Source organism: Rhinolophus sinicus, chromosome 10, assembly GCF_057876585.1.
Source record: "Rhinolophus sinicus isolate RSI-liver-muscle chromosome 10, RSI-T2T, whole genome shotgun sequence".
Lineage (NCBI taxonomy): Eukaryota > Metazoa > Chordata > Mammalia > Chiroptera > Rhinolophidae > Rhinolophus > Rhinolophus sinicus.
In genome coordinates, this window is record NC_142510.1 from 5362001 (window position 1) to 5385262 (window position 23262).

General features: G+C 41.1%; 1 protein-coding gene across 8 annotated transcripts in view; it reads right to left on the reverse strand.

Annotated features, from left to right (window-relative positions):
- Window positions 1–829: 829 nt before the first annotated feature.
- NDE1 (nudE neurodevelopment protein 1) overlaps window positions 830–23262 on the reverse strand; it is a 45294-nt gene continuing 22861 nt past the window's right edge. For 7 of the 8 annotated variants that reach the window (XM_088801230.1, XM_019710373.3, XM_019710369.3 and 4 more), the window contains 6 exons: window positions 20477–20625; window positions 6328–6464; window positions 5332–5511; window positions 3983–4074; window positions 2871–3022; window positions 830–2059 (listed from right to left, as the gene is read on the reverse strand). In XM_088801230.1, coding sequence (XP_088657356.1) covers window positions 1966–2059; window positions 2871–3022; window positions 3983–4074; window positions 5332–5511; window positions 6328–6464; window positions 20477–20625 — 804 coding nt within the window. In that variant the 3' untranslated portion in view covers window positions 830–1965. Of the gene's footprint in view, window positions 2176–2870; window positions 3023–3982; window positions 4075–5331; window positions 5512–6327; window positions 6465–20476; window positions 20626–23262 lie in introns of all 8 variants that reach the window. The other variant, XM_019710377.3, reaches the window with a different exon arrangement.

The following is a 23262-nucleotide window of genomic DNA, read 5'->3' on the forward strand; positions in this document are numbered from 1 at the left end:
CGAGAACGTACTTGACTCTTCTGTTGTTGTCTACAGAGTGCAAGCAGCATGGGGGCACACGCTCATTGGAGCCTCACAACGACCCTTAGCAGCCAGCGTTATCTCATACATGGGGAAACTGAGGCCTAGGGAGGTGAAGCACATTAACTGCCCAAGAACAGAGATGCAAGTGAGTCTGTGTGAGAGGCTTGGGCAGCTCTAGGCTCGGGAGGACGAACATGACTGGAAGAACATCTTTATCAGCAAAAAAACAGTATGTATAGGATGCAAAGAATACAACATTTCCTTGAATGTTTAAATTAAAACAAAAGACTTCGCCCAGCAGGAGTCAACAAACATTTTCCTGTCAAGGCCAGGAAGTAAATATTTTACTTCACACATGGTCTCTGTCACAGATTCATTGTTTCTATTCTTTTAAACCACCCTTTAAAACACAAAAAACCCCTCACAAAAACCTTTCTTAGCACGAGGGCCCTACAAAACCAGGCCGTGACCCTTTCCTTCCTCAGCTTGAGTGTCTAGACAGAGATTCCTTGCAAAGGTTCATTCAACACAAATGATTCCATACGCTGACTCCGTGGGGTCAAATGGATTTGAAAAGAGGAAACTTTGAAACTGAGAAGACTCAGCCGAATGACTAAATGCTCGTATACCCTGAACCGCACACACGTATCCCAAATACAGTTCTAAGGAGCTGAAAGGAAATATTTAAAAAGGAGGTGTTTTTATATTTAGTTACTTGGTTACACAAACGAAACATTTTTGTACCATCATACGCGAACACAGAACCACAAGCGAAGCAGCATTTACTGACCACCACACAAACTAGTTGGAAATTAGTTTCTCTTGATTTTATTGTTCTTTTAAAAAAATAAAAGTACATCTTTGACCAATACAGGTTAGACTGTTTCCAGGGTAACCAACCGGGCACTGATGTTTGATTCTCTGTTGAATGTCAGTAGCACTTGAAAACTTCCATTTTCAAATTGAGGATATTTTGCTGGTCTTTTGGAAAAATAACTTAGTAACGAAAGGAAGGTCGTTAAGGTGCACACATACTCCTGAATTCCTGTGTTCTTTTTATTTGTGACGGAAAGTGTGAGACAGCAGTTCATGACAAGCAGAGATAAGCATTGCACGGTCCATGCTGGGAATCCTGTGTTCATGTCTTCCTTGACAAGGAAGCTTCTAGCAACAATCCTGGTGGTTTAACCTTATTTGGTTATTTCATTACGGCCTTGAATGAAGTCCTGTTCTTAAAAGCTGCATTTCCAAGGCCATTCCACCCCGAGGATCCTCGGGGTCCGGAAGTGGAGGTCACCCCCATGTCAGGGGTGGGATTCAGGATAACTAACAGTCGGGATCGATCAAAAGGGGACACAGATTTTCCTGACCCGGTCCACACAAAATGTCCTCTGAAACTCGAGCGCATCTCTAAGAGCCTCAAGGAGAGGCAGGTTAAAGAGTGTGGGAGGTACACGACACCACAGTTGTGACACAAGGCACGAGTCTATGCTACTCTTTGCGTCTAGACATGATCCCAGTGCACCCATCCTTGCTGTGCCAGAGCCTTGCGAGGCTTTGTTCTGGAAGACGGCTCCAGCAGAGTGGAGTGGGAGTGAGCCTGAGTTGGGCTCTGATCCCACTTGTAAGGTGTCTACGGACAAGGTATCACCTCTCAAGACCAGTCAGGACTTGGTTCAGCTCAAAATGACAAGGTAGCCTCAGCACCCACACCTTAGAGCCCTTTCCAGAGGGTCCGGTTTGTTCCTGTCCGTTCGCAACGCATATTATGAGACATTTCACAGGGTCAACCACCAAGGGTCAGGGGCCTCAGTCATTGGCTAGTGTGACTGCTTGCTCGTATTATTCAGACTAACTTGAAACAAAAAAAGCTCACGTAAAGAGGGGAAGAAAGGTAACAACTCCCGCACAGACATCAGTGGCTTCGCTTCTGTGGGTTTCCTAAAGCAACATCTTGACTACACCCTGGGCTGATGGCAGCGATGGTGAGGACAGATTTGAAGGCGGCTTCCCAAATTCCAGGCGTTTTCCTGACCTTCAGACAGAGTAAATCAAATTAAGCGAACATTACAGCTGTTACAGATTGACTAGCCTCAGGGCCCACAAAGTTATAAGAGTATCAGCAGTCTCAGTGGGTTTCAACTTTCTCGCCTGTGAAATGAAGAAAAGGACACTGGCTGCCTAGCTGTGACAGTCCCAAGGCCACACAAAAAGCCCAGTCGCAGAAGACCCTCTAAAAACACCCCCTTCAAAAGGTCAGGAAGTTATGTGCGTGCTGTGGAAAATAATTCTTCATTTCTGGTCATCTGTCTACTCTGGACCCACCAAACTTATGTGGCTTGGTGTCCAGTAAGACGGCGGCACATATTTTAAAAATTACTGTATTTCCAAGTTGCCTTCATTTTCTTCCCGCAAGAAAATAAATGAAGCCATCAGAGGTCATATATGTGTTTCTAATCCAGTGACTGGCTTTAGGAATCTAGTCTGGCTGGAATTTAGTGCCAGCTTCCTGAAGGTTCTAATGACTTAAACACCCTCCCTCCCCCCCTCCCCCCCTCCCTTCCTCCCTCTTTTGGGGGAAGCAGAGCACTGTCTGAAGCTCACGACCCAAACAAGTGATTTACACAGGATACTCTCTCAGCATAACAAGGAGATGGGGCTACAGAATCAGATAAGAAACCCCAAGCCTCTCCTTGGCCGTTTGCCCAAATAGAAGAGACCACCTAACTCTGTCTCAAGGAACGGGGATGAAGGATCAAGTTCACTGACAATCCTGCAACTTTTCAAGAATGGCTCTCAGTCGGGGGTTAGAGGCTCCCACCTGGAGTGGCAGCAAAGGTACTGACCCTTTATCACCCGGAGGCACACTGGTGCTGCTTGGCCGTCTGTCGCTGCCGTCTCTGTTCTTGCTCCCCCGCCCTGAGGTCGGGCCACTTGTTCGGCTTGGCGACTGCTCATATACGAAGTTCCGGCAGGATGCAAGTTTGGACTCCAGTGCCTGGAGAGAAATGTGCTCTCATCTCTCAAGTTAAAGCCAAGAACTCTCATCTCTCACCGGAGCCTCGATGCAGATAACAAGCTAAAACCACGATCTTCAAGTGTGTTGTGCACTGGGACCCCAAAGCGAGGCCCCAAAAGAATGGAGTGCATTCCATTCTTAGGCCCTCTGGCCTAAGGTATTAATTAGGCTGCTTCCTAGAAAATCACTCACCCTGCCAACCAGCCAACTCTACCTGTGGGAAATATGAAATCAACTTTGGGGATTGTTCACTCTTTTGTTTACCTTGTTAAACATGAAGAGAGAGAGAGAGGTGGGAGATTTGAACACGGACTTGGCCTTGATGTAAACAGACCCCATAAAAACCGAAGGGCACTGAGACCACCCTGGGCTTCTCTATACTCTGTGTGAAGTCGTAAAACAGAGGCCTGTTTATATAACAGAAAATCAAACTACCAAAACCCCCAAGTTAAAACAGAAGAAATGAGTTGCAAACTCCTATCAAGTTGCAGCAATATTATTTCTCAAGCACAGAAGAATCCTGCAATTAATATTAAAAACCCATCAAGTTCCTAACCCTAGGCTAGCCCTTCAAGATTTTCTCTGCAACTCCCTGAGAAATTAAGAGAGAGTGGGCAACTTTTAAATGTTTGTCAGTTTTTTCAAATTAAGAAAATAAAAATCATAGACACCATCTGAATTTTCCAAATTCCAGGAAAAATAGTACCGGAAAGATATACCCAGGGATCAAAGGGGGAACTGAGTCATGGCTCTGGGTGTTTGTCGTAACAATGCCCACAGAAGCTCCAATGAGGCTAAGGGACCTGACAGGCCCCAGAGCTGCCCCTAAAACTCACGGAGTCTGTTAAAGGGGAGAGGAACTGGGAAGGTCATCCCTTGCAAATATCCTCAAGGACAGGCAAGCAGCCACACCGCACCCCAGGGAGGCGCCAGTCTTACCCCCACTTTCCGCAGCAGGTCTCCCACGATGTTGAGGGCTGATATCCGGGCTGCAGGCGTGAGAGGGGTCCCACCCATGGAGTCCTCCAGACCTGGGTGCGCAAAAGGAAGCACAGGGAACACCAATCCATGGTCATAAGTGCACGAACGTGGCTAAATGCGAACCCCCAGGGGTGGGCGAGAAAGCAAACGCGTCCTGTTGCTTCCCTTTGATTCTGGTGCAGCCAGTTAAGTCCATTTGACGACCAACCTTTCATAGCCTTAGACTATGTGAAATATTTATCTTTACGTGTCCTTCTTTTACAACATAATCAACACAAGCCCTCTTGAAATTCTACCAAGTCCATATAGTTAATTCACATGAACAGCATCTGAGCCAACTACTCTACAGAACCTCTCTCTTCAAAGCAGGGCCCCGGGCCCGGCAGCACCATCATTACCTGGGCGCTGGTCAGAAATGCAGGATCGCTGGCCCTGCCCAGACCCCAGGCTGAAGCCGAGGTGCATTTCACCAAGGTGCCCACCCGAGTCGTGTGCCTGTTCAAGTGTGGACAATATTGCTCTAGACTGGGATTCTGGAAATCTCACCAGTCTCTTCACCCCAGGGGACAAGCTATGGGATAAGACAGTCTATGGAAGTGTAAGCCCTGGAGCCAGGCTACCAGGGCTCGAATCCCAGTTCTGGCTTTCACCAACTGGCTGACAAGCTCCCCAACTCAGGGCCTCAGTCTTCTCATCCATCAAATGGGGACAGCGCCTGCATTACTTGTATCTTGGGCCTGTGGTGACAATTCAGTGAGGTCATATAGCTACGCAAAGTAGTTTATGCAGAGTGATTGGCACGTACTGAGCACGTGATCACTGTCTATTATCATTTGCCATTAAGTAGCCAGATGACAGTCTCATAGTCAGCAGAGGGGCTAGGGTGAAAACTTCAATCTCTACTTTTCTACCGGGATATACTGTTGGACCCACAAAGTGCATTTTAAATTTACTTGGTTACTGAAATTTTAAATTTGGGAGCATTCCTATTCAACCAGAGGATTTCTGGCTCCTGGTGAAGAGTAGAAATGTCTGCGAATGCTGGGCCCACACCTCCTGTGGTCGGAGCAGAGCCCCCTGGACATGGGGCTTCCATCTTCCAGAGCATCAGACTCACTGCTCCCTAGTGCCTCACACCCAACAGGCTCGCCCCACTTACCTCGACGCTCTGCGCCTGTGAGCACCCCACTCTGCTCCCTGCTGTCCAGCCTGGTCCAATTTCTCTCTCACCCAGGACCCACACCAAGTTCTCCCCAGAAAAGCTTTGTGCAGCAAAGAACAGTCCTCCTGACTCCCACGCTCCTTACCACGTCTGAACGTCCCCGGTGTGGCGAAGCTTGAGCCAGGTCCCCGATGAGCCACCGGAGTGCACGGCACGGAGCCAGTGGCCTGCACAGCTGTGTCTGTCCTTTCAGCTTCCACTTTGCTGGGCATCGGGGTCCTGGGTTTCTCCTGCTTTTGCTGCACAGCCAATTCCTGCCGCAAATCTGGGCCAGGAAAAGGATTCAGATTAAGTCCTGGCTTTGGGTGATGGGGCTGAGGGGCAGGGGGGTGGTCAGCAGTAGACACCGGGTCAAGGAAAAGAAGTACCCGGGCGAGAAACTCTAGCTGGAAACGCTGAATGAAGTGAAACCCACAAGACCTTGCCTGGCAGGCTTGTAAAACCACATGATTTTTGTTTTGAGTAAAACCAAAAAGGTTAAATTTTTTTTAAACTATGGTAGTGATACCCTAATGCTTTTATTCTTTCAACAAAATTCCAATGTGGTAAGGTATGTAGAATACTAAGTGAAAATATGCTTTCCCAATAATAGTTCTATAAAAGGTACATTTATATCTATACCGTGCTCATTTTAACCACCAGTTAACATTCCACACAAAAAAATCTATATAATGTATTTAACCTTGTCCTCACTGATGGGCATGTAGGAACTACCTCAGCGAATGCTGATTCGGTTTCAGGGTTCAAAGCTACATGTATCAGCTGCCATAAGTCCCAAAAATAATGGGCTAGCTGGTGAGACCATCAACAGGAATTGTCTCCCCACAAAACTCTTGCACTCCTTTGGAACATAAAGCCAGTGGTGGGTGTAAATACCCACAAGGGGTCTTTCCAGGTGGGACATCTGACAGTTCTTAGCATGGGGTGGGGACCAAGGCTAGAGCCTGCCCAGTGTGGTCCCACAGCCTGTGCGCCAAGCAGGGTGCAGAGTTTCAGCAAAGGTAACGCCAGGCAATGTTTTCAGTGCAGAGAGGGGACGATGCTGGTGAGGACACACAGAACAAAGCCCCAGCGCTCAGACCTCTGGCTTCATCCTTCAGACGCTGAACAGATTCTAGGAGATTCTCCTTCTCATCGAGCTCACTCTCCAGGAAGGCATTTCTCTCAATGGCTTGATTTAAGCGCTGCTCAAAGTCTTCCAGAGACATGATCGTGGCCCTGGGGAAGAGAAAAGCAAAGTTGTCCAAGAAAGCAATCGGTGACATCATCTGGTGCCTGCCCACCTGGGAGACGAGCAGGGACAGATACATGAGAGCGCGAGTCCCAACACTGACACTTCCTGACACCACAGACCTGAGCAAGCGCCGTGACCTTCTGGGACCCAGGCTCGTCACCTGCACAATGGGAAGTGTCTTAGGTCGTGAGGTGCACAAGGCTGCCCTGAGGATTGAATGAGGTAATGTCCTCACAGCACCTAGCAGTGAGCCAAGGCCTTCGTGGGACCACAGACAGGGCCCAGCCAACTGCCAACAGCGCCATCTTCTCTTGGAGACACACTGTGCAAACAGTATTCAACGCAGCCTACTAAAATGTAAACACAATGGTAACAACACGCATTTAAACGCGCAGAAGAGATGATCTTCAATCTCTCAGTTACTGTAAAAAGCTTAAAAATTCAAAATGCCCTGATAACAACCATTTCTCTCAACAGTGTAGACGTGTCACTGGAACGCTGTGGAAAGCACTGTGAAATGCTGTACTAAAGAAGTCTGTGGGACTCTGAGGCCAGAAGAGGCAGCCTGCCCAGACAGCTTCCTCATGCAAAGCGGGGGTAGCATCAGTGCCTGCACATAGGGCTGGGTCGGGCGGGGACAGGCGAGTAACACAGGAAGCACACAGCAGATGTTTCACACAGAAGTGCTCAACAATGGCAGCAATTTTTATTCCTGACCCTGTTTGTGTCCAGAAGACCTTTAACGTCCTGCTAATTGTATCTCATGGTAGTTAGAAGCGTATGTTGGCAGGTGAACCCAGGCGTGGGGTTCACCTGGCCCGTCCACATAAGACTAGCCAAGTGTCCATGGGTAACTTCACCTCTCTGGGCCTCTGGGCCTTCAGCAACAAAGTGAGGATTGATTAATCCATTTATTCAGCATATCCTACTGTGTACAGATTGAGACATTTTAGTGCCTACCCTCAAAAGGTCGTTAGAGGTACATAAGATAAAGTTACCAAAAATGCCTGAAGAAAAACAACAAAGGGCTAATATTTAGAAGTACAACACTGAAATCGGTTAAAATGGCCCTAAGACTGACTTGTCAAACCACAACAAAAAAGATAAAATACCTAGAAATTCATGTAACAACAAATATGTAAGACTTTATCATACGTAGGGCACAGAAGGCTTGTGGAAATGCAGACATAGGGTGTTTATGAAAAGAAAGACCCAGTATCATAAAGAGATCAATTTTCTGTAATTTACCTGGTAAGTTTAACACCATCCTAATAAAATTATGAACAGGTTTTAACTGGGGGATGGAGGCACAGGGGACTGAATGGAAAGATCATGTGATAATGAAACAAGATGGCCCAAAATGGAGAACTTGAAAAAAGAAGAGAGTGGGGCACTAGCTCTGCCAATATAAAGAACATACTATTATAAAGCCTCAACCATAAGCAACAATGGGGGTGCAGAATTAAACCATTATAACAACAGACAGACCAGGGGAACCACGAAACACAGGGTCCAGAAAAACATCCAAATACACGAGAATTTAATTTATCATAAAGGTGGCATCACCAATCATTGAAAAGATGGCTGGTTCAATTCTAGGTTTGGTAACGACTGGGTAGGCACCTGGAAAAAAATTAATGTTGGGTCCATACCTCATACTGCATCCCAAGATAAATTCCAACTGGATCAAAAACTGAAATGAACTCAGTATTTGGTCTGAGTCTACGACTGGCTTCTGGAATACCAGAGAACTAAAGACCAACTTGGGAGGCATTTCTGGCATCCCTGGACCTGTGTGGACCAGTGATCAAGTGACTGTATAAATCAGCGTCGGTAATAGAGCAGGGCCCTTCACTTAGGCTTATTGTTAATATGTGAATATTTGCTTTCAAATAAACGTAAGCATCCTAGTTGTAACCTGAGTGAAAATAGCTTTAGGAGCCTTTTACATTGAAATTCTATCAATTGACATATAAAAGCATATTTCTTACCATAAGAGTAAAATGCTGAGATACATAATGACTGACTCTTCATCTCACATAGTGATTGAGAACTCGAAGACAGTTAAATAGGAAAATAGAGGTTCAGTAAACATGAATATTAAAAGACACATTTGTTAGGTAACTGAGAACATTTCCCTTCTGAGCCAATAAATGCTTTAAAAGTCTAAGTATCACCTCACGCCCATCAGAATGGTCACTGTCTATAGAATATAAAATAACAAATGTCGGCGAGGACGCAGGAAAGTTGTAAAATGGTGCAGTCATTATGGAAAATAGTATGGAGGTTCTTTTAAAAATTAAAAATAGAATGACCACACGATCCAGAAATCCTACTTCTGGGTATATATTCAAAAGAACCGAAAGCAGGATCTGAAAGAGGTATTTGTACACTCATGTTCATGCCAGTATTATTCACAAGAGCCAAGAGGTGGAAGCAACCCAAGTGTCCATGAACAAATGAATGGATATAGAAAATGTGGTATGTAAATGCAGTGGAATAATTATGAAACCTTTAAAAACGAGGAAATCCTGTCACATGCCACATACAACATGATGGAAACCTCAAGGGCATTACGCTAAGAGACTAAACCAGTCACAAAAGGACAAATACTGTATGATTCCACTCATATGGGATATCTAAAGTGGTCAAAACCCTAAAAACAGAACGAAGGTAATTACCAAGGGCTGGAGGGAACAGAAAAGATGAATTAGTATTTAGTGCGTATACAGTTCCAATGTCGCAAAGTTCAAATGTCCAAAGTTCTGGAGAACTGTTGCACAAAAATGTGGATACATAATACTACTGAATTCTATATTTACAAATGGTTGAGATTGTTAATTTGATGTGCTTTTTAACACAAAAAAAATTAAAAATAAAAAAGTCCATGTAATAACAACACACGGAAGAGTAAAATTAGATTAAATCAATTTTAATCTTTGTAGAACATCTTGGTATACTAAACAAAATAAACTAAGGAAGGTATTTAATTTTCAGTTACTTTCTATTAGGCCCTAAGCCTTTCAAGGTTATCCTTTATAAGGTTAGCTCCTTCCTTATTAAAAGTGAGTGCTTTAGTTTTACAGAAGTACAGTGTGGAGACCATAATAAGCACACAGATGATGGTGCCAAGAAATTATTATTCTGCAGCAGACTGTCAAATGTCCCAAGTATAACTTTTAAAATTTTATAATAAAATTGTATTACTATTATTATTTTATTAAAAGTTCAGTATTCCAGAACTTTATTTATTTTATAATGGTGATTTGGGCCTCTACCTCATCTAACATTTTATTATTCAGCATTTGGCTAAATCGTGAACCAATGCATCCTTAGTTTAAAAAAAGAAAAAAAAAGAATAAAGGAAAAACAATCATAAAAATATTACTAGAAGAGAACAGGCTAATTGCTTTATAACATTGGACTGCAGAAATGCCCTTCTAACTATGACTGACTAATAAATTTAACTATATAGGAATCAAGTAACTTTTGACAGTAACATATACAATACACAAATCTGGAAGACAAATGACAAACTCCAAATATTTTCAATTCCTATCACGAATATATAAAAAGCTCCTAGAAAATGGTGAAAAAACAACAATTACTCAATTTAAAAATAGGCAAAAAGAAACAGTATTCACAGAAAACAAACAAACAAACAAGTTCTTAAATATATGAAAAGGAACTCAAGGACACTCATAATTCAGAAATGTACCTCTTTGTCACATACCAGACTGGCAGAACTACAAAGTTTGAAAACCACTCTGTTAGTGAAGCTATCTAAAAATAGAGACTTACATACATACCTGCTGGGGATGTAAACTGGTACAACTATATAGAGACCTGGGCAATAACTATCCAAATCACATATGCACATATCCTTTGACCCAGCAATTTCCCTTCTCGGAACTTATTCTACAGATATGCATCTGTGCACGCACTGCTTCTCATGCATTACAGCAATGCTTACCTCTGCAAAAGAATGGAAATGAAGCAGATATCCACCCACAGGGGACTGGACAAATAAATTATTATGTATTATACAAAATGAAACCAGCCATACAATAGAATATTATGCACTTAGGGGAAAAAAAAAAGAACAGGGAATGCTCTGTGTCCTAATACAGAAAGAGCTCCAAAATTCTATTGTTAAGTGAAAAAGATGTACAACAATGTGTACAGAATGCTCTTTTGTGGGGAAAAAAAGGGGGAATAATACGAATTTCTGTTTTTATTTGCGTGAATTTGCATAAAAAACTCTATCCCTTTGTTATTTATAAACCACATGAATGCACTATCTCTTCACGATAGACTACATTGTTGGTTCCAATTCTTCACCCTCCCTGCACCCACACCCTTGCTGTGGCCTCGCTGTGGGTGGAATATACCTTCCCACCCCTTGACATGTCTTGGCCATGTGACCTGCTTTGATAAAATGATACATGGGTGGGAATGATGGTATGCCAGTGGCTTGTCAGAAATCAGAATACACTATAAAGCCACAGTAATCAAATCATTATGGTACTGGTATAGTAATTCACAAATTATATACTGGACCAAAATAGAGAATCCAGAATTAGATCCCAGGATATATGAGAGGTTAACATATGACAGGGTTGAGTTTAATTCAGTGGAAAAAAGATGGAGTGTTTAGCCTACCTCAAGAAACAAGAAAAAACTCAAATAAACAATCTAACTTTACACTTAAAGGAATTAGGAAAAGAACAAATGAAGCCCAAAGTTAGAAGAAAAAACATGATAAAGATCAGACCAGAAATAAATGATAGAGAGTAAAAAGACAATAGGAAAGAAATGAAACTAACAGCCAGTTCTTTGAAAAGATAATCAAAATTGACAAACCTAGACTAACCAAGAAATAGAGAAAGGTCTCAAATAAACAAAATTAAAAATGAGAGAAGTTACAACTGACAACAGAAATACAAAGGAGCACAAAACATTACTACAAACAATTATATATCAACAAATTGGACAACCTAGAAGAAATGGATAAATTCCTAGAAATATACAATCTTCGAAGACTGAATCATACATAGAAAATCTGAATAGACTTAAGGAGATTGCATCTGCAATCAAAAACCTCCCTAGAAACAAAACTCCTGGACCAGACAGCTTCACAGGTAAGTTTTACCAAATATTCAAAGAATACCTATCCTTCTCAAACTCTTCAAAAAAAAAAACTGACAAGAAGGCAATGCTTCCGAACTCATTTTATGAGGCCTTGATCTAAAACCAGACAACGATGTCACAATAAAAAATTATAGGTCAATATCCTTAACGAACATAGATGCAACACAATAAAAAATTATAGGTCAATATCCTTAACGAACATAGATGCAACAGTTTTCAAAATACATTAACAAACTGAATTCAACAATACATTAAAAAGGATCATACACCATGTTCAAGTGGGATTATTATAGGGATGCAAGGATGGTTCAACATCCGCAAAGCAAAAAAAAAATGTGATGTTTATATGATACATCACATAAACAAAATGAAAGATAAAAATCTTATGATCACCTCAATAGATGCAGCGAAAGCATTTGACAACATCCATTTATGAAAAAACACAACAATGTGGGTACAGAGAAATATACCTCAACGTAATAAAGCCCATATATGACAAACCCATACTCAACAATGAAAAGCTGAAAGCATTTTCCTTTAAGATCAGGAACAAGACAAGGATACTCAATTTTGCTACTCTTTTTCAACATAGTATTGGAAGTCCCAGCCACAGCAATTAGGTAACAAATAAAAGGTATCCAAATAGGAAAAGAAGAAGTAAAAATCTCACTGTTTGCAGATGATATGATACTCTACATGGAAAACCCTAAAGATTCCACCAAAAACCTGTTAAACTAATAAATGAATTCAGTAAAGGTGCAGGACACAAAATCAATATACAGAAATCAGTAGCATTTCTATACACTAATAACAATCAGAAAGAGAAATTAACAATCTCATTTACAATTGCATCAGAATGAAGAAAATACCTAGGAATAAATTTAACCAAGGAGTACACTAAAAACTATAAGACACTGATGAAAAACTGAAGACACAAATAAATGAAAAGTTTGGATTGAAAGAATATTGTTAAAATGTCCATACTACTGAAAGCACTAATAATAAAAAATATATGACCCTATCAAAATTCCAATGGCATTTTCCACAGAACTACAACAAATAATTCTAAAATTTGTATGGAAACATCAAAGACCACAAATAGCCAAAGCAATATTGAAAAAAAAAGAACAAAACTGGCAGTATCACACTGTCTGATTTCAAACTATACTATGAAGCTATAGTAATCAAAATAGTATGGTACTGGCATAAAAATAGTCACAGAGATCAATGGACAGAATTAAAACCCCAGAAATAAATCCACACATATGTGGACAATTAACTTATGACAAAGGAGCCAAGAATACACAATGGAGAAAGTACAGTCTCTTCAATAAATGGTGTTGGGAAAACTGGGTAGCCACATACAAAAGAATGAAACTAGACCACTATCCTACACCATACACAAAATTAACTCAAAATAAAGACTTGAATGTAAGACCTGAAACCATAAAATTCCTAGAAGAAAATAGATGGTAAGCTCTCAACATTGGTTTTAGCAATATTTGTGTGGATCTGACTCTAAAGGCAAGGGAAACAAAAGCAAAAATAAACAAATGGGACTACATCAAACTAAAAAGTTTCTGCACAGTTAAGGAAACCATCAGCAAAATGAAAAGGCAACCTACTGAATGGGAGAATATATATACAAATCATATATCTGACAATTCAAAATATACAGATAACTCATACAACTCCACAACAAAAATCCCGATTAAAAAATGGGCAGGGGATCTGAACATTTTTCCAAAGACATACAGATGGCCAACAGACAAATGAGAAGATGTTCAACATCACTAATTATTAGTGAAATGCAGGTCAAAACTACAATGAGATATCACCTCACACCTGTTAGAATTGCTAGATCAAAAAGATAACAAACAAGTGTTGGAGAGGCTGTGCAGAAAAGGGAGCCCTCGTGCACTGTTGGTGGGAATGTAAATTGGTGCAGCCACTATGGAAAGCAGTCTGGAGATTCATCCACTGTAGTCATGACCAACCCACACAGCCAGTCAGCCTGAGGGTCAATTCTTCCCACTGACGTGTCAACAGCAACCAAGTCTCAACTACAACAGGAGGGGACACACAACCGACACAAGCAACACCCCTGGAACACCTATTTCAAGGGAACAGGGAGACTGCGCCACTGGGCCCCACAGGACAGCTATTACCTAAGGTCACTCTGCCAAGACTGGGAAAGCAGATCTACCTAATATATAGAAACAAACACAGAGAGTCAGCCAAATAAAGAGACAAAGAAACATGTCCCAAATGAAAGAATAGGGCAAAATCCAGAAAAAGAACTAAACAAAGTGGAGACAAGCAATCTACCAGAGTTCAAATCACTAGTTATAAGGATGCTCAATGAACTCAGGAAAACAACCAATGAACTGAGAACTTCAACAAAGTGATAGGAAACAAAAAAACGAACCAGTCAGAAGTGAAGAATGCAATAACTGAAATGAAGACTACATTAGAAGGAATCACCAGTAGATCCGATGAAGGGAATGAATCAGGGATCTGGAATACAAGGTAGCGGAAAACATCCAATTGGAGCAACAAAAAGAATTTTAAAAAATGAGGAGTTTAAGGGGCCCCTGGGACAACATCAAGCATACCAACACTCATATCATTGGGGTACCAGAAGGAGAAGAGAGAGAGCAAGGGATTGAAAATTTACTTGAAGAAATGACTGGAAACTTCCCTAGCCTGGTGATGGAAACAGACATACAACCCAGGAAGCATTGAGAGTATCAAACAAGATGAACTCAAAGAGGCCCACACCAAGACACATCATTAAAACGCCAAAGGTTAAAGACAAAGAAAAACTCTTAAAAGTAGCAAGAGAAAGGCAGTTAGTTATGTACTAGGGAGCCCCCATAAAACGTCAGCTGATTTTTCAACAGAAACTTTGCAGGCCAGAAGGGATTGGTAGGAAATATTCAAAGTGATGAAAAGTGAGGACCTACAACCAGCAAGGGTATCATTTAGAATCAAAGAAGAGATACTTTCCCAGACAAGAAAAAGCTAAAGGAGTTCTTCACCAATAAACAGTATTACAAGAAATGTTAAAGGGACTTCCTTAACTAGAAAAAATAAAAAATATGAATAAGAAGATAAAGGAAAGGACAAAATTTTTATTGACAATGGCAAACAGCAAAATTAGGGGATCAGACAACTATAAAGCTAGTACAAAGGTTATAAGGCAAAAGTAGGAAGATTGTGTGTAAATACAATAAATTAAGGGATACACACACACAAAAGTAAATAAGGACAAAAAAAAACATGGAGGAGGTGAGTAAAAATTGTAGTGACTTTAGAATGTGTTAGAACTTAAGCAACCACCAACTTAAAACAGACTGCTACAAACATAGCTTGGTATGTAGAAATCACAAACCAAAAATCTATGAGAGATACACGAGAAATAAAGAGAAAGGAATTCAAACACAACACTAAAGAAAGTTATCAACATACAAGAGAAGAGAACAAGAGAATAAGGAACAGAAAGAACTACAAAGACAATGAGAAAATAAAATGACAATAACTACATCTACCAATAATTTTTTAAATGTAAATGAACTAAATGCTTCAATCAAAAGACAGGCTGGATGAATGGATTAAAAAAACAAAACTCGAGCATATGCTTCCTACAAGAGACTCACTTCAGATCGAAAGACACATACAGACTGAAAGTAAAAAGACAGAAAAAGATATTTGATGGAAATAAAAGAAAAACTGGAGTAGCAATGCTTATATCAGACAAAATGGACTTTAAAACAGGGCTGTAAAGAGAGACAAAGAAGGGCATTTCATAACAATAAAGGGATCACCCAACAAGAGGATAGAACACTCATAAACATTTATGTACTCAATATAGGAGTGCCCAAATATATAAAACAAATATTGACAGACATAAAGGGAGATCAACAGTAATACAGGCATAGTAGGGGACTTTAACACCCCGCTGACATCAATGAGTAGATCATCACCAGAGAAAATTAACAAGGAAACAGTGGTCTTGTTAAATGACACATTAGAGCAGATGGACTTGATATTTTTAATACATTTCACCCACAAGCAGCAGAATATACATTCTTTTCAAGTGCACACATAACATTTTACAGGACAGACCACATATTAGGCCACAAAGCAAGTCTCAATAAATTTAAGAAGACTGAAATCATATCAAGCATCTTCTACGATTACAATGGTATGAAACTAGAAATCAATTACAAGAAGAAAACTGAAAAACACACAAACATGGAGCATAAATAACATGCTATTAAACAATGAATAGGTTAACAATGAGATCAAGGGAAAAAAAAATCTTAAGACAAATGAAAATAAAAACACAATGATCAAAAATCTATGGGATACGACCAACGCAATTCTAAGAGGGAAATGTGTAGCAATACAGGAGTACCTCAGTAAACAAGAAAAATTTCAAATAAACAATCTAACCTTACACCTAGAGGAACTCGAAAAAGAATAAACAAAGACCAAATGAGTAGAAGGAAGGAAATAAGAAAGATCACAATGGAAATAAATGAAAGAGTCTAAAAAACACAAAATAGTAAAGATCAGTGAAACCAAGAGCTGGTTCTTTGAAAAGTCTAGCTAAATTGATAAACCTTAGTCTGACTTATCAAGAAAAAAAGACAGGGCCCAAATAAATAAAATCAGAAATGAAAGGGGAGAAGTGACAACAACACAGCAATATAAAGGATTATAAGAAATACTATGAACAATTATATACCAACAAATTGGACAAACTGGACGAAATGGATAAATTCCTGAAAACATACAATCTTCCAAGACTGAATCAGGAAGAAACAGAAAAACTGAACAGACCAATAACTATTAACAAAATTGAATCAGTAACCTGCAAAGCTGCCAAAACCTAAAATCCCTGAACCAGATGCTTCACAGGTGAATTTAACCAAACATTCAATGAAGAATTAATACCTATCTTTCTCAAACTATTTCAAAAACATTGAAGAGGAGGGAAGGCTCCCAACCTCATGTTACAAGGCCAGCATTACCCTGATACCAAAACCTGACAAAGACACTACAAAATAAAATAAAATTATAGGCCAATATCCCTGATAAACATAGGTGCAAAAATCCTCAACAATATTAGCAAACTTAATTCAACAATACATTAAAAAGATCATACATCAAGTGGAGTTTATTCTGAGATGCAAGGTTGGTTCAATATCCATAAATCTATTAATCTGACACACCACATAAACAAAATTAAGGATAAAAATCATATAATCTTATTAATAGAGGTGGCAAAGCATTTCACAAATTCCAGCATCCATTTATGATAAAAACTCTCAGCAAAGTGGGGATAGAGGGAACATACCTCAACATAATAAAGGCTATATATGACCAACCCACAGCTAACATAATACTCAATGGTTAAAAACTGAAAGCTTTTTTTAAAGCTCAGGAAGAAGGCAAGAATGTCCACTTCCACCACTTTTATTCAACATAGTATTGGAAGTCCTAGCCACAGCAAACAGACAAGAAATAAAAGGCATCCAAGTGAGAAAAGAAGTAAAACTGTCATTATTTTGCAGATGACATGATACTATATAGAGAGGACCCTAAAGAATCCACTAAAAACTATTAGAACTAATAAATGAATTCAGTAAAGTAGGAGGATACAAATTAATATTCAGATATCAGTTTCATTTTTATATACCAATAACAAACTATCAGAAACTAATTTACAATTGCATCAAAAAGAATAAAATACCTCAGAATAAATTTAACCAAAGAGGTGAAAGATCTATACTCGGAAAACTATAAGACACTGAAGACACAAATAAATGGAAGGATATTCCATGCTCATGGATGGAAGAATTAACATTGTTAAAATGTCCATACTACTCAACGCAATCTACAGATCCGGTGGAATCTCTATCAAAATGCCAGTGGCATTTTTCACAGAACTAGAATGAATAATCCTAAAATTTATATGGAACCACAAAAGATCCCTGAATGGCCACAGCATTCTTGAGAAAGAAGAACAAAGTTGGAGGCCTCATGCTACCTGATATCAAACTGTACTACAAGGCTAAAGTAATCAAAACAGCATGGTTCCTTCATAAAAACAGACACAGAGATCAACGGAACAGAATAGAGAGCCCAGAAATAAACCCAAGCCTATATGATCAATTATTCTATGACAAAGGAAGCAAGAATACACAATGGGGTTCGAGGCAGTCTCCTTAAAAGGTGTTAGGAAAACTGAACAGATAAATGCAAAAAAAAAAAAAAAAAAAAAAAATGAAATGGGATTACTTTCTTACACAATATAAAAGAATAAACTCAAAACGGATTAAAGACTTAAATGTGAGACCTGAAGCCATAAAACTTCTGGAAGAAAACATAGCCAGTAAACAGTCTGACATTGCTCTTAGTAATATTTTTTTTGGATATGTGTCCTTGGGCAAGGGGAACAAACAAAAAATAAACAAATGGGACTACACAAAACTAAAAAGTTTTTGCACAGCGAAGGAAACCACCAACAGAACAAAAAGACAAATTACTGAATGGGAGAAGATATTCATCAATGATATAGCCAAGTAGGGGTTAATATCCAAAATATATAAGGAACTCATACAATTTAACACCAAAAAAAGCAAACAATCTAATTATAAAATGGGCAGAGGACCTGAATAGGCATTTCTTCAAAGAGGACAAAGAAATGACCAATAGACATAAGAAAATATGCTCAATGTCACTAATCATCAGAGAAATGCAAATGAAAACCACAATGAGATATCACCTCACACCTGTAAAAATGGCCATCATCCACAAAACAACAAACAAGTGCTGGCGAGAATGCAGAGAAAAGGCAACCCAGGTGCACTGTTGGTGGGATTGCAAATTGGTACAGCCACTATGGAAAACAGTATAAAGGTTCCTCAAAAAATTAAAAATAGAACTATCTTATGACCCAGCAATCCTACTCCTGGGTATTTATCTGAAGAAATTCAAGACACTAATTCAAAAAGACATATGCATCCATTTGTTCATTGCAGCATTATTTACAGTAGCCACGATATGGAAGCCACCTAGGTCCATCAATAGATGACCGGATCACGATGTGGTACCTACATGCAGCGGAATACGACTCAGCTCTAAAGAGAAATGCAAGCCATGAAAAGCCACGGAAGAACTTTAAATGCATGTTACTAAGTGAAAGAAGCCAACACAAAAAGGCTGTATAATGCATAACTCCAACTATATGACATTCTGGAAAAGGCAAAACTGTGGAGACAGTAAAAAGATCAGTGGTTAAGAGGGGTTGAGGGAGGGAAGGATGACGAGGCAGACAGAGCACAGAGGATTTTTAGGGCCGTGAAACTAGTCTGTGTGACACTGTAATAGTGGGGACATGTCATTGTACATTTGTCCAAACCCATAGAATGAACACCATCAAGAGTGAACCCTGATGGAAACTATGGACTTTGGGTGACAATGACATGTCATTGTGGGGTCATGGATTGTACCGAATGTACCCCCGTAGCACAGGATGTTGGTGGTGGGAAGGGTGTGCATGTGTGGGAACAGGGGATACGCAGAAATGCTCTATACTCTCCTCTATTTTGCTCTGAACCTAACACTGCTTAAAAAAAAAAAAAAAAGTCTATTTAAAAGAAATTTTTTAAAAGATGAAAGAAAGTGAAAGACATGTTCAGATAAACCAAAACTAGGAGAATTCACTGCCAGCAGACAGGCACCACAAGAATCCTACCGGAAGTTGTGAAGCTGTAGGGAAATGGTACCAGAGGGCAGATCCTCAGGAAGGAATGAACCAGACACGGTAAAACGGGGGTAAGTATAACAGGCTATCTTTTTACCCTCTTGATTTAAGGGGGTAAGTATAACAGGCTATCTTTTTACCCTCTTGATTTAAGATACACTTGGCTTTTTAAAGCAAAAATTAAAACAATGTGTTGTGGAATCCGCAGCATGTGTAGATGTAATAATAGCTATTACAACTCCAGCATAGAATTTGAGGAAGTGAAGTTACAAGATCGCAAAGCTGTTGCATTTCACATGAATGTTACAATATCAACTAAGTATAATATCAACTAAGTAGACTGAAAAGTTTAGCATATATAATGGGGGCCCTAAAGAAACCACGAAAAAATAATGCAAGAAACAGTGGGGGCAACACCAAGATCTCATGTTTTCAACAGGAGTGTGGGTCTCATCACTGTATGTAATTTATATCTAAACTTTAAGAGAAGTAAGCTTTTATTTCCTTGTTTCACAAATAAAGCTGGCTGTGCTCTATCTAAATTTTAACAAGTGTTTTCTTAAAAAAATAAATAAATAAAATAAAAAACCTGACTCGGACTAGTTATTCAATAAATGTTACTTACTACTGTATTAGGATTCCACTAAACAACAGGATATGTCTAAGAAATACTGTTCTTTGAATGTGCTTCTTTCCTTCTTACCTTAGGGCCTTGTTTATTTAGCACGTGCTTATCCTTCTGCCTGGAATGTTCTCACCTCACATGCTCCCTCGGATAGTGCTTGGGCACCCCTTGGTCTATGCACCCCTATGAGGCATTCCTTTGGGAAGCCGTGCCTGACATTCCCCCACCAACAGCCAAATTCAGCTATCCTGTCACATGCCCCATGGCACCCTGGACTTGCATTTACTGCTGTCAGAGTGAGAATGTAAGATCCCTAAGGACACTGGCTTGGTTTCACTCACTGCTGAAGTCTCTAAATTCAACACCGTGCCCGGGACCCAGGTGCTGGGGGCAAAAAGCAGAGACAAGAGGCTCTAAAACCTGTTTTCTCCTTCCCCACCTACCGTTTTGCTCTTTCCAAGTCATCGTTTGCTTGCTCCAGCTCTCGGATGTATTTCTGCAGCTGATCTTTAATTGCCTTTGTCTGGGCGAGGTCATCCTCCAAGGCAGAGATCTGCCGGTAGCCTTCAGAATGCTGCGTCTCAAACTTCTCCTGAAGGGCAAAACGGACCGTGAGCGACCCATTGAAGCCTTCTGACAAGCTGTTTATCTCCCTTCCCTGTCATCTGCCTAGTGCTCCTTAAACATATACTCTCCTGCTGGAGTGGACACCTGCTGTTCTGAGCCACTGAGTAGCCATTCCTCCCCCTCCCCAAAGCCCACCAGCACCCTGATTTCCTGAAGGGTTTATATCTGTTATGACAGGGTCCTCATGGGACCAGTCCTCCCAGCACACTGAGGCTGCTCCCAGCTGCCTGCCACAGGCAGGCACAAGCCTGAACTCAGTCTGTAGAAGCTTCTCTCCACAGCTGTGGACTCTTACGCAAGTGACAGGGGGGCAGAACCAGGGAGCTGTCGTGTCCTGAGTGCTTCCTGCCTCCCAGCCCCTAAGCGTCTTGTACCTTGCCCTCCCCCGCCCCCCCGCACATCTGGTCCTTGCAGCCTCTGGTGTCAAGAAGCCCCCAACTATCTTCAACCATCATTTTGCTCAAGGAGTCCACAGCCATTGAAAGCCACATAAACCTCTCCACGCCTCATCCACGGCGGCAACACAACCCCGCGTCACAGGACATCCATGGGTTACAGAGAACATCAGGAATCACGATGGCTTTGGTTGCATTTGCCTCACAAGAGCAGGACATCGTGTACTTAGTTTGACACCTGTTCTGACCTCGTGATCCAGGACACTTCCCTGAAGCCTGGGGGAGTTAGAAGGAATTTCTGGACCTCTGGCGGAGGGAAGGAAGGAAGGAAGGAAAGGAACAAAGGGGGGGAAACCTGCTATGAATTATGAAAGGAAGTTTAGTGTGATCTGGCTAGTGTTTTCCAAGTCAAGGAATAGCCCTGATGGCGTCTCAATCATCTGTGTTGCCCAATTGCAGCAGCTAACATTTATCATGTGTACTATGTGCCAGCCTCTGCTCAGTGTACTACTTATATTGCCTCATTCAGAGATATGGGGACTGAGGCTCAGTTACTTAATTAGCCAAAGTCAACTGGTAGCAAATGACTGAGCCTAGATCCAACCCAGGCCACCTGGACACAGGCTCTTAAAACAACCATGCTAAACTGCCTTCAACCATTTCAATCCAGGGCGCTACTTGCTGCGTGCGCGCGCGTGCGCTCTCTCTCTCTCTCTCTCTCTCTCACACACACACACACATTCTGCTCCTGCTCCTCTTACAAATTACTTGCCTTCACCAAGCACCCTGACTAGCTTTCCTTCATCTGCACATACGAAAAAAAACCCGCTCATTTCCCACAGGAAAGGCCCAAGGTCTAATTAGAAAGTTTAAAAAAAAACCAGGCAAATGCTTTCCTTTCCTTTACTCAGTCAAGTAAACAAAGCTGTTGCTAGAAACAGTCTGGATGCTCTGGGGAGAGTGACGTAATGGTGTGTAGGCCAGAGGCGTCGGGAGCCGCTGTGAAGAGGAATGCCCAAGGAACGAGCAAATTATTTACAGGGTGCGTCCAGGGAGGGCACATCCTCAGGCAGCTTGGTCCCCTCTGATACTCCGTTTCCTGGCTGTGAGCCGGGGAAGCGTCTCCAACTCAGACAAACAGGGGCAGATCAGGCCCCTGCACAGTGACTTCCCAGGCGAGGCTCTGATGACCTCACGCCCTTTAGGTACGTGCATCTCCAGATAAAACAGGACGGTACAGGGTCCTAGGTCATTAACCTAAATTCAAATGCAGGTTCTCAGAGGATGCAGCTAAGGAGTTCTCCCCCAGCATACAGATCCCAAGGGTGTCCTTTGAACTCGTGGACATGAAAAGCTGTTGCTGAAATGTTACGCTTCCATTTGGGGCTAATGATAATATGCTGTCAGCTGACGGAGGCATCAATAGACGCTCTGTTTGATCCCTTCCAGGCTTTCTTATTCAACCGGCGATGAATAAGCCAGTTGTCAAGAAGTCTGACTCAGTTGAATACATTTCTCTTAGGTGACAAGCATGGGCTGGTGGCACTTCTTTATTACGAAGTATTTCTATTTCTTCCCTTGCTCTATGCTGACCCTCACGTGGCTGTAATGAAATTCTTTTGCAGGTTCTAGGGCTCAGTTTTGAAGCAGTTACTTACTTAGTAATTGCTTGATATTTATTCACCATCCATGAGGGCCTCTTTCACTCTGCAAACTAGCGTCCATGCCACTGATCTTCCTTCCACACAGCTTCCCACCCCCGAGTCCCCCACCATTTAAGATCTATGATAGTTTCTCGGTGCCTATGGCAGGCGTCAGATGCTAATGTCTGCAGGGGCCAGGCTGTTAACAAAATGAGTGGAGTGGGCGAGGTTTAGGGATAAAGCAAGTGACACTCATCCCTCCACGTCAGAGATGGGGGCAGTCACTGAGACTGGGGCAAACTGGAGAATGCTTGCTTTAAGCAGCCACTATTCAGTTTCCTGCGGGTGTGGAAGAATGAGGTCTGGTGTGTCCGGGGCTGCCAGTTCTTAAAGGAAGTCGGAAATCCAGCTTGGGACCACCTCACAACTTTGAATGTTGATATTAAATATTTTAAAAACAGGCAGAAGAAGGGGTGCAAAATTAATAAAAATATTTTTAAAACACTCAAGATATAACTTCACTATCAAAAGAATAAACTGTAAACAAACTCTTAACTCTAGTTC